Raw genomic sequence first — 12,382 nt, forward strand, 5'->3', positions numbered from 1 at the left:
AGCAGATTTGCTGAGACATGGTGGCCTAGGATAGCTTCATTCACATGTGCAGTGGTTGAGACAGGCTGTCAGCTGCCTTTTTTCCCAGGCGGCCACTCGTTCACAGAGTAGTCTCAGGGTTCCAAGAAGGCGAGAGAAAACAGTGAAGCCTCTTGAGGCCTAGGCTCAGAAATCCCATGTGTCATTCTGCCACAGTCCGTTAGCCAAAGCCTGTCCAGCCCAGATTCAGGGGGCAAGGAAATAGACACCACCTCTTGATGGGAGGAGTGGCACAGTTACTTTGCAGAGAGGTCCATAGAGGACCAAGAGGATTGTCGCAGCCACCTTTGTTAACAATCCACCTCAGATATCAGTGCCAATGGTTCCTGCACCGTATTTAAGCAGCAAAGACTCAGAACAGTGGTTCTCCAGTTGAGTATCTGGGTGGGTGGTTTTGAATATAAGAGGAGCTGGCTGGGGGTGAGAAGAGTATTGATGAAATGAATTAGGGATGTGTTGGTGATCTGGTGAAAAGATCAACAGATAACTCAGAGATGAGCCTAGAACTCCAAGAGATTTGCACTGGACACGAAGGTTTGTGAACTATGAATGAATTATGAACCTTAGTTAAGGCTAGTTCCACAGAACTCACTTCGGAAAACCCCGGGGATTGGCATTTAGTGGACTTTCAGCTCAGGGAAGCGTTGATTGCTGTGAGTGCCTAGGAGGCAGGGGTGGGGCTCTGGGGAGCTGAGAAACATGGCAGACACCTCCAGGTCAGTAGTTGTGCCCATGGGGATTCGTCATTCAACCACTGTTTATGAGATGCCATCAGTGCGCCTGGCACAAGATTAAATGACCATGGAGTTGCCTCAAGGATTAGCTCTGAGCACAAAAGACAGGAAACACTGAATGTACTAAGAGAGGATGTGAAGTCAGCCTGAACTGCCTGGGACACTCTCCCACAAGAGTAGGAGCCACCTGTGGGGGAGATCCACCTCTTAGCTGAATGTGCCTGACACACGAGATTTAGGTACCAGGCACTGTGCCAGCTTTAAGTGCATTTTCACGGAGCAAAGCCAGAAGGCAGGGCAGTATGGGGAAGTGGTTAAAAGCTTGGCCTCTGGAGCTAGGCAGCCTGGGTTCAAGCCTCAGTCCTGCAACTAACTGTGCGATTTGGAGCGAACTATTCAACCTCTCCGAGCCTCCTCTTCTCTTGCACACATTATTCCTGTGAAAGCTCAAGTCAAATCTACATCCTCACCTGAAGTAGCCCCTGATTTGGGGTAAGCCCCCAGCGAATATTACCTCATCCTTGCATTTACCCCATAAAGCAGGTATCCTGATGTACAGACAAGAAAACTGATGCTCAAAGAGTTAAGTGACCCAATAGTCATGGCAATTGGGAGGGGATGCGTGCTAGGTTGCGTCAGTCATGCCCAACTCTGCAACCCTTATGGACTATAACACACCAGGCTCCTCTGTCCAAGGGATTCTTCAGGCACGAGTACTAGAGAGGGTTGCCTTGCCCTCTTCCAGGGAATCTTCCTGACCCAGGGATTAAACCCATGTCTCTTACATCTCCTGCACTGGGAGGTGGGTTCTTTACCACTAGCGCCACCTGGGAAACCATTTGTGGTTGCATGGCTTCTGCTCGCCCCTCCTTCTGCAGGTAGTAGGAGCATTGGCCCCTTCTACTCCCCTAAGACCCCTCTACCAAGGACAGGCCATCCCAGTCAACTCTCCACTTCCCTTCCAGGCTGCATCAATGATCGGAAGAAACAGCTGAGGCAGCTGTTCCGCTCCCTTCAAGGACAGAAGAAAACTCCCAACTAATCTCCAGCATGGAGAACCACTGGTACCACACTGGTCCTCTGCTCCCCGTTTTTCAGCACAGCAGCACTCAGAGCACTCAGTCACCCTCCCTCCCTCTTTCCGGCCTGGCAGCTGCTTTGCTGGCACAGTACCCCACCCTACCCTGGACATCTTTGCACCAGGAGAGAGCCAATCTCTGGGACTGGATAGATTTTAACCTTGGTGAATTGGTTAGCTTGGTGAAGAGGAGAAATGCAGCAAGTTATACCCAAGAGAGATCACATCTAATAAAGGATTACGGCCCTTATTTGGAGAGTCTTTGGGCTCCAGGCTTGGCTCAGGGAATACTGTTGCCACAACCACATCTTCCTGGTTTTGACCCTTTGATGTCTCTCAGGGGATATGTTGATAGGCTCCTCCAAGAGCAAGGGTTCAGTTATGTTTGCAAAGCAATCATTTGTTAAGATTGTGTGTTTATTGGGGGTCTGAGTAAGGGCTGAGCCTTAAATACATCTTGCCCTCCTTACAATACCCTGACTGCATGTCAGGGGACCAGTGGAGCTCCCTGACCATTTGAAAACCAGTGGGCCAGAGCATCCCCATTTCTCAAGTAGAGGAGGCAAGGATCAGGAAGGCAGAGCTGCTTAGTGAGAGTTTCCATGAAGGTGCACTTATTAAGTCAGCTAGGTGACCTAGGTGCCTCTCTGGGTCTTCCTATTTGAGGTTGGGAGCTGAGCTTTTTAGATTAGAAAGCCCTGGGCTGTCAGGCAGAGATGGCTTGGGGAGTTGGGCACAAGTAAGAATGTCTGCATTTTCCACATTCCAACGCCTCTTGGTTGAAGAGGAGTTGAACCAAGAGTGGGCTAGTGGCTAACTGCTTCAGGACAACCTTTCAAGGGACCCCAGGCAGCTCCTCTATCACTTCACCTGCTTCAGGACAGTTCTTTTAACTGCCAACAGCAGAATCTGACTGCGGGGGGAAGGGAAGGGCTTTTCAAAGAAAAATACTGACAAATTTAAGTAGATCAGCCAGCCTTGGGAAGGCCAGAAGCCAGGCCATTCTGGGGCTCCTGCTCCAGAATGTGGGGGCTTCCCTCATCCCTGTGACTGGGTAAAGCCCAGACAACCCTAGGAACAGGGTCCACGTCTCCAGGAGAAAGAATCTGATTGGTTCGTCTTTGGCCTGGCATCCATCTGGCCAGACAGGCAGGGTCAACATTCAGAGAGAACAACTTTGAGCCAAGGAGTCATCCAGACAGTAAACTACCAGTGAATGCCACAATTCCCCATTTTCTTACATTTTTATTTTAAAAAATACAACAGCAACATGTCCTTCCCTTGCACCCTAACCATACAGTTTCTATTCTGAGGGAACCATATAACTGTTTGCACACAAATTATGAGATTAGACACCTGTCTTTGCTTCTCACTTTAATATCTTGAAGCTTGTTCCAAATCAGTGTTCAGCTTCTTTATTCTTGATTACAGCTGTATAATATTCCACTATTTAGATTTATCAAATCCTTTCATCTACTCTGGACATTTAGTTTCCGATTCCACCTCCCTACTTCCTAGGGCCATCTTGGAGAAACCCCAGCAATTCCTACTTAAAAAAAAAAAAAAAAAAAACTCAAAAGGATGCAAAACCAGAGGTTTGGGCCAAATGTGGCTTATATAAAGTGTTTTGTTTGGCCAACATTCAAGCTTTTTTAAATTTTCTGAATTAATCATCAGTATTTAAAAAGCAGAGGATTCAACTTAAAAAATCTGAATTTCTAGGTTTTCGAAGAAAACACAAGGTCTGGCCATGGCAGCCTGTGTCCCCGCATTTAACTACTGGCCAGAACCAAATGGAGTGCCCTCTCCACCCTGCCCTGACGTCATTTCAAGGAGGAACCACTGCCCCTTCATAGACGGTACTCCAAAGGGAGTGGCATACCTTCCATTAAGGACCAAATGAGGTAAAGACTAGAAGCTACTATCCATTCATTTAGGTAACATGTATTGAGCCCTTGAGGCACACCGAGGAAATCCCTCACAGCACGTTCACATTAGGGTCGCAGACCCTGAAGGCGGACAGGAACTCTAAGCAGCGCTGCCCGGGTTCTGCTTTCAGAGCCCAGGGAGCCGCATCCTGCACAACACAGCAGGACGCAGGCCCTCATCCATCGCTGGTGCAGGACTCTGCAAGGCCTTCCTGACTCCAGAGCAGCCGAGGCAGGATAAGCAGCACCCACTCCGGACTCCATCCCGGAGGTGAGCAGGAAAACGGGCCCCAGTGGCAGTGCGGGGGACTATGTGTCTGCCTGTGCTGAACCACAAAGCACTAACATTCTGTCCTTCCTCCAGCACAGGAGCCTCCTGTAAGCCTCCTGCCTTATTCCAATTCCATTACACACACTGCTTGAAAATACGTCTCTCTCTTTCTGAGAGGAATGCTGGAATGAAGCTCCCACTCTTCTCCCTCCAGGGCCCATTTCAACAGCAGGCCATTGTTGAGAAGTGCCTGCTGCAGTCCTTCTCACACCCCCACTGGCGCTGCCCCCACCCACCTCCTGGTGGCTGCCAGGGCCTGTCAATGGGCCTTGTGTCCATCCAGCCCCAGTGGTCAGGCCGGCAGATACTGGTGTAGGCTGAGGGTTCCCTCCTGCTGTCAAAAAGTAGCCAAGTGCTAGAGACAAAGAAGCTTCGTACATGGCTATTGCTGCATTTCTCACACCTGTCCCCTTGCAGGTAGATCCTGTCCTTGCAGGTTTCAAGGCTGGAGAGTTCTGGGTCCTCCATGACCCCAGGGGAGGATGCTGGTCTTAGGTCCCCCACCTGGGTTCTTAGGTTTCATCCTTTCAAGATGACCTTGAGAGCTTTAAGCTCATCCTGGTTGAGGGGGGTCAGGTTAAAGCCCTTCAGCTCCGGTTTGCCTAGGGGAAGAATTCATCAGTGAGTCAGGGCTCCTGCTGTGCAACCTACTGGCCCTGGAGTCTAGCCTGGCAAAGGGACGCACACTGCATTCATGATGCCAAAAACTTGGCCTTGAAGTCTGACAGAGAAGGGCCTCAAATTCTGCAAAGCACAGAGCAAGGAACAGCAATACCTGCTCCTGAGTTACCAAGAACCTGCGGAGTCATGACTGCTGTGCAGAACCCTCCTAATTTGTGCCAGACTGGCCAATCTGGAGTGGTTAGGTTTACCTAGAAATTCAGCTCTAACCTGGACCACCTGACTGAGGCCTTCTGACCCTTAGTCAGAGGTATCTTGGCCCCCACAGTCACACCTTGGCATAAAATGTGAGACACTCCACGCCATTCTTGTACCTGAAAAGAACTTGTAATGGGAATAAGATCCCACAGACTTCCTGTCCGTTCCATCTCTGGTCGGCTCAAGACAACCCTGCCCACTTTCCACAGCTTTAGTGCCACTTACCAGCTGCCCACCCCAGCCTGCAAAGTCTGTGCTCATACTGTCTCCCCACCTTGTTTCCGGCCCCAAGCTTGGTCCCCAGGCCAATACCTTGGGCCTCAAAGAGGCGATTGACCTTCACTTTAAGTTGTTTCCGGAGTCTTTCTATTTCTTTATCCAGATGTTCCTGATCTGAAAAAAAGAGACAGGCAAACAAGATGAGGTTACACTACAGACAGACCCAAGGATACCAGCCTCTGCCCAGCCCCACTGAAGGCAGGGGTCTGAGCATGTGGGGATGAAAATGGGACTTGGGAGACCAGTTGACAAAGAAACTAAAGGCTAAAGAAGGGACATGGCCTACCCTGACCACTGAGTGAGCCCAGAACAGGGCTGAGCACACTTTTTCCCAACTTGCAGTTTATCAACCTGTTTCCATTATGCAAAGTACCCTGGGCAGTGGATGGGGAAGGCAATACCAGGATTTTAAGTCACCCTTTCACAATGAAATTATGGAAAATTCAGATTTAAGAATAAACAGACCCAGGCTCTTCAAAGATGGATAGAAAATAGGTGGTTGACGAAGTTTACAAACCCACATCCATCCAGGTGAGGAGTTTTCGCAACAGCAGGACTGTGGGAACTGTGAGCTGAACAGTCAGCATTCTGTCTCATGCTCACTCTTAGCCAAGGTCATGGCAGCGGAGAGAAGGCTGTCTTACAGAATGGACTGTGCCCAAAGGCAGATGCAGCGTGAGAAGTGCACCCAACTGACGACACCCAACCAATTCCATCTGCTGTTTTCACCCACTCGTGAGTGACATTTTTGCCTTTCCTACAGACCTTCATTCTTTTTGATGGTGGTAACCCAGGACCAGCTAAGCGTTCTGGCCTGGACAGTCGGTCTGGTTCTCATTGTAAATGAGTAACCACCATCTCGCATGACCTTTGTTTAGCCTGTATCCATCCCTGGGAAACAGACATGCTGCACTGGAACCCCTCTAGGTCAGTGACAAGACCACACTCGTGGGCCGAGAGAGCCGGGGGCCTGACCCTCAGCCCAGGCAGGCGAACCCCTCTGGAAGCTTACTCTGAGCAGCCTCCAGCACCTCTGCAAGTGCAATGACAATTCAATTTTATAACCATGATGATAGTGTATGTTCTACTTTCTTTTCTTTTTTTTTAAAAATGTTTATTTATTTAACTGCGTCAGGTCTTAGCTGCAATGCATAAGCTTAGCTGTCCTTTGGCATGTGGGACCCTAGGTCCCCACCAGGGACCAAACCCGAGTCCCCTGCACTGGAATGTAGACTCTCAACCACTGGACCACCAAGGAAGTCTCTAGCGGATGTTTTTCCACAGAAGTTTCTCCTCAAAGCTGACTTACTTTCCTTTGATAGAATTTCAGTTTCAACAGGGATAGAGTTACCCTGTTTTCAGCGGCAGAGGCAACCGTGCTGCTGGTTCTCTTGGCCCACATGTTTTCAGGGGTGAGGAAGAGAAAACATGCGTAACCTGCCCTTATCCCGGCCAAGGACCCATATGCAGCCTGACCTTTTGCTTTCATGACTTTTCTCCAAAGAGCCTCTAGGATCATGGTTGTGAGATCCGTTGTGTACCTTAGTGTGGCAAACTCGAGAGTTTCACCCTCCTTAAACCTCTATCTTCAACCCTGATGCTACTACAGGGGACGTGAAAATATGAGCACGTGCCTTAGATCTGACCAATGAGGTATAAGCAGAAGTCTCTGAGGAGTACGGTCTTATTTCCAAACCAGAAGGCAAGGCCATATATGGAGAAAGCCCTCCTACCTTTCCTCTAGCCTGGCTCTCAGACACAAGGCCTGCAATCATGACACAACAACCAAGAGAATACACTGACTCTGCTAAGCAGCTGTGCCAGTCCTGGACTGCCCATCTCTGGAAAACTTCTTACATGGGATGAACAGAACTGTATTTCCTTAAGTCCTCCTAACTGCTAGATTTCTGTTATTTGCAATCCAACTCATTCCTCAATGACAAACAAGCACTATGCTAGGTAAATATTATTTTATCTGAACTTTACAACAACTGTGCTATGTAGACGTATCCCCTTTCAGAGATGAAGAAACAACTCAGTGGCACAGCAAAGATTAAAATGCACACAGCCACCAGCCGCCTCTCATCAAGCTGCCAGAAGCCAGGGTGGGGCAGGGGAGGCTGTGGCATGGGGGCGGCGTGCTGTCCCTGACCCCTGCCCAGGAGGCTTACCTTTCTCAATCATTTCCTTTGTCTCAGGGTGAGGCATCCTTATAAACATGTTCCCAAAGCAAACCATCACGTCTTCTGAAATGGCAAACAGTCATTCCTTCAACAAATATTTTGATGCCAGGCATTGCTTTAGATGTTGAAAACACAGCAAAACAGGACGAAATTCCTGCCTTCCTAGCTTGTTAGAGTGGAGGAGAGAGAATATACAACAACGTCAAGATAATAAAGATATGATTCATCAGACCCTGAAAGGTATCTTAGAGAAAACTAAAGCAGGGAAAGAGAGATGGGGAATGCCAAAAAGAGGAGCTTGTCATTTATACCAGGCAGTCTTGGAAGGTCTTACAGATTATGTGCCATGCTGGCAGAGAACTGACGAAAGTGAGGAGTGTGCAAGCCCTGCAGACACACATCTAGGGAAAGAGCGAGCCAGGCAGAAGAACCAGGAACAGCAAGGATCAGTAACGTGCCAGTGTGTCAGGAACAGCAAGGAGAACGGTGAGGGTGCAGCTGATGAGCGAGAGCAGAGGAGACAAGGCGGGAGAGTTCAGGGAAATTACACGGAGTCCTGCAGGACTCTGGATTTTACTCTGGGGAGACAAGACACTGGAAGGGTTCAGGCTTTCCAGTGCACTTTAAGTGCTTGGTTCCTGAGGCCCTTCATCATGGCCTGGCCTCTGCCCATCTCTCTAGCATGATCACATGCCCCTCCCCTATTGCTTCCTCTATCACCACCACTTAGCCTCATCTAAAGAGCCACCATCCCATTATCCAAGACCAACCCTGTGTTCACTTCCTTCTGCAGCTTTCTTACAATTTTCAGTTCTGTATTTATGCTGCTGACTCACCTGTAGAGCACAAGGGCAGGAACTGCACTGTTTTTATACCCCCAGCGCTTTCCCAGTGTCATCAATTGATAAGCTAGCAGCTAACAACCTGTCACTGAGGTAAGAAACTGAAATCCTGAGTCACAGTCTATGTCAGACCTGCGATGCCATCTCTCCCATCTCAACGGGCTGTGCCACACACCTGTGGCCTCCTGCCTGGTCTCTAACAGGAATAAGTCAAAGGCATTAGCAGGTAAACTGAACAGGCCTCCTGGGCTGCAACAACGAAGCTAGGCTTACCAGTGAGGCTGAGATCCTTCTGCAGGGCCCTCAGGCCCTCCCGGTTCCGATTCCTTTTGGTATCCAGGTCCACAATCTGAAAAGCACAGGGGCAGGAGGGAACTCAGTTACCTCCTACCTGGGTCTGTACTCCCAACAGACCAGGGCTGTTAAAACCTAACAAAGACGACAAGGCATCATTCCTCAGTTAATTCCAATGTCCTGCCTAAAGTGGACAGATGTGTGAAGGTACTTCTTCCCCCACTCAGCTTCCAGCTCCCTAAAGATGATGCTTCATCCAGGTGTCTTTCCCCCCAGAGGAGGAGCTGGGGAAATGTCTAATGACTAAATGGGTAATTTTTTATTATCATCCACGGGAGCACTAGTTCTCAAGCTTCAAGGCATTTCAGAATCACCAGGGGAGTGGAAACCACTTCCTGAACAAGCTCCTCCAGCTGATTCTGACTGAGTATCCTGAGAAAAACAACAATATTACATCAGAAAGGCACTGAGACACTGAGACAGTGGTCACAGCAAAATGGCTACTAAGACAGTGAGGAGGCAGTGCAGTACTACTGCCTGGCAGTGGAGGCTCTGCGGCGGAACACCCAGGTTTGAATCCTGCAGCTTGCTATGAGCGGAGTGACTTCACCTCTCTGAAAAACAGGGACAGGAAGAGGACCCACCACCTAGGTTATTAACCTAGGAACTAAGTCAGCACAGTACTTGATACACAGTAAGTACTCAATCAACTTTAACTGCTATTTGTCAGCCAGCACACCTTGATGCAGTGTTTACTAGGCTCTCCCTTAATACCCAACTGACCAAGCATCCAATCATTCTAACTGGAGATGAGGAGTCTGAATCATTCTTGATCCCTCCTACTCCCTCACCCCTATACCTCAGCATCATGGAGGCCATCTCCAAAGGGAGATGACCCATCACCACCACCTAGGCCCAAACCCATCCCCTACCTGGCCCCTCATTTACCCCTTCCCCCCTTATAGTCTGTGCTCTACAGAGCAGCCAGAGGGATCTTTCAAAGCCTCAATCCATTATATCATTCTCTCTGCTCACCACAAGCTGCCTTAAACTCCCTGTGCAGGTCTCCACGGCCCTCCGGTGGCCTGGGCCCCACACTTCTCCCACGGCCCGACTCCTGCGCGATTACTAGACCACTCAGACTTCTTTCCTGTTCCTCTTCTGGCCTGGACTGGAGTGGTGCAGCCCAGGTCAGTGTGGGGGCCCAGAAACTGCATTTTGAAAAAGCGGTTCAGGTAAGCCAAAGGCCCCAAGAGGTAGTGGGTCGGGATCCGGAAAGCTGGGCAAAGGGCAGAGGAAGGATGGCGAGAGAGGAAAGGCCTGGCACAGACGGGCTTAATATGTGCCAAATACTGGAGTCAAGCGCGGCGCTGTGCCACGCACTCGACATTTAGCCCACATGATCTCACAACCGCCCGGTCTGTCGTCACAGCCCTTGGCCCACAAGAGTAGGTCAATTCACAGCGAGCCCAAGCTGGAGCCGGATTCCGGACCCTGCGCGCTGCCCTAGGAGCTCGCAGGCCCAACAGCAAAACCCGGGCCCCAGCCCCGCGGAGAGGCCTCCTACCTGCCGTTTGTCCGCCAGCACCTCCTCGGCGAGCTCCTCCACCTCCACCAGGTACCGCAGCACCCGCTCCGCCTCGGGCGACAGCATGATGCCTACCAGTCACGACTCCACTACGCCGCGATCCTATCGAGCTCACCTCCGGCTCTGCCGCACTGCAGCTCCCTCCGCGCACGCGCCGCTCTCACAGGGCTTCCGGCACGCATGCGCAGTTAAAAGAAGAACGGAGGTGCGCAGGCTCCAAAGCTCGCGCGAAAGCGGACGCAAGAGGCGGGGCCTAGCTTGGGGGCGGGGCTGGAGCGCCCCCTGCAGGTCCAAACCTCTTAACCTCGCCCTCCCTTAGGATAGTTCTTAGGCGCTGAGGATGCGGAAGTGAACAAAACGAAGTCCCTGACCCTCGCGCAACTTCGTCTAGTGGGTAACATAAACAATTGATCACAAAACAAATAATTATATACTATGAGAGGCAGTGATCGGGCTTTGGAGAAATCAAGCCATTCTTCCCCTGCCTGAGGAGCACCAAGGAAGCAAGTGTAGCAGTTTCTGATTTATAAAATGAGAGTGAATAAAAATCCTTCTCATTGTGTTTCCGCAGGATTGGAAGGAGGCAGGAGTCTTAAAATTCAGTTTGACCTCTACTTTCATTGAGCCCCTGTGTTGGACCCAGTGTCAAGAATAGCTGACCTAGACCCTAGGAAGGGCGGTGAGTGATGAAGTGCCAGCTCAGAAGAGTTGTATAAATGCTGGAAAGTGAATCACTGTGGGCTGTAGGAGCTGGGAAGATTTCCAAGAAGAAGTAGGCAGGTGGAAAGTGGCTGCCCTTCGAATCAGAAGATTCCCTAGAGATCTTCACACCCAAACCCCTCACTGTACAGCTGGAAAAGCCAAGGTTCAGAGGGTGGTGAGGGTTTTAAAAAGTCAACAGGAGACCCAGTACTAGAGCTCTGACCTCTTGTCTCCCTGAGTCCAGCTTGTATTGCTCTCCTTTTGGCCACTGTAACCAAGCCCTTTCACACCTCTTGCCTTCCATGAATTTCACAACCATCTTTGTATGGGTGGGTTATTACACAGCTCGCAGCTGCATGCTGAGGCTTGTTCCTTGTCCCCCAGCAAGTCAGGAGCAAACATGGTCCAGGAGGGCTCAAGCTTCTGGACCACAGCTGTTTCTGGATCCTGAAAGAAAAAAGGCCCTCCACCAAGTTGTGGCCCCAAAAGTCCTCGAAGCACCCTGTCTTTGCCTGGCCTTTGGCTTCCTTCGACTGATGAGGCAGTTAGTTTTCCCTGCAGCCACCTGGCATGGGGAAAGAAGGAGATTCATTAAGGATTCCTCATTAAGGGCGAATTTGTCGCCAAACCCAGGATGTTTTGTGTAAATACCTTCTGGTTCAGAAACGCAGACACAGGCCTTGTGAAGGAAGGAGGAACATTTGCCAAAGGAGAAACAGGGCTCACCAGGCATCCTTGAGGCCTGGACCCTAGGATTATCTCCCCTCCACCTTGGGGCTTAAAGGGGCCTGGGCCAGGCTGACCCCTGACCCCTGCCAGATGGGCCTGGATGGGAAAGGGTTGAAGGAGACTCCCAAATTGGCAGCTTATTGGCCGTGACTGGCCCTCAGAGGGCACCCTTGGCCACTGGCATTGTAAGGGAGGGACATAAGCCTTTGAGACAGTCATACCTGGAAGGGCTCCTATTTTAGAACCACTTATGTTTCAGAACCATCAATTTCACAAATATTTGTTGACTGCCTTGGCCCTGTTATAAGAATTCACCATGAGCAAAACCAGATTTGGTCCTTGCCCAAAGCTTTCAGTCTAGTGGGAGAGACACATAATAAATGCATGAACAATAAAATACATCTTATGTCAGGTGATGGGTGGTAAGCACTATGGAGAAAAGAACAGGGCAAGGTTGTTTTATAGTTGCTAAATTGTGTCTGACTCTTTGCAACCCTATGCCGTGCCATGGGCTGCAGTACATCAGACCTTCCTGTCCTTCACTAACTCCTGGAGTTTGCTCTTACTCATGTCCATGTCAAGGTAGAGAGAAATGAATGAAGGGTGATTTGAGATAAGGTGGTCAGGGGCGGGGGATGGCTTCTCTGAAAAGGTGGCATTTATGCAGAGATGTGGAGGAGATGAGAGGCTGAGCCATATGGATATCTAGGGGGCAAGCATTCTGCCCAGGGGAACGAAGGCCCAGAGATGAGCCTTCATTTTGGCGATTTGCAAGG

General features: G+C 50.1%; 2 protein-coding genes across 2 annotated transcripts in view; one reads left to right on the forward strand and one right to left on the reverse strand.

Moving 5' to 3' along the window:
- Nucleotides 1-1,815, forward strand: part of TTLL9 (tubulin tyrosine ligase like 9) — a 56,381-nt gene extending 54,566 nt beyond the window's left edge. Inside the window, exon 15 of the mRNA XM_052651170.1 lies at nt 1,739-1,815. Within this exon, the coding sequence (XP_052507130.1) occupies nt 1,739-1,815 (77 nt within the window). The remainder of the gene's footprint in view (nt 1-1,738) is intronic.
- A 1,258-nt stretch (nt 1,816-3,073) lies between these two features.
- On the reverse strand, nt 3,074-10,315 carry PDRG1 (p53 and DNA damage regulated 1). Its single transcript, XM_052650915.1, has 5 exons — nt 10,155-10,315; nt 8,567-8,642; nt 7,440-7,514; nt 5,302-5,382; nt 3,074-4,712 (listed from the first exon to the last, which is right to left on the reverse strand). The coding sequence occupies exons 1-5, from the start codon at nt 10,239-10,241 to the stop codon at nt 4,630-4,632; spliced, it is 402 nt and encodes a 133-aa protein (XP_052506875.1). The 5' UTR covers nt 10,242-10,315; the 3' UTR covers nt 3,074-4,629.
- Nucleotides 10,316-12,382: the final 2,067 nt, after the last annotated feature.

This window comes from Budorcas taxicolor, chromosome 13, assembly GCF_023091745.1.
Source record: "Budorcas taxicolor isolate Tak-1 chromosome 13, Takin1.1, whole genome shotgun sequence".
Taxonomy (NCBI): Eukaryota; Metazoa; Chordata; class Mammalia; order Artiodactyla; family Bovidae; genus Budorcas; species Budorcas taxicolor.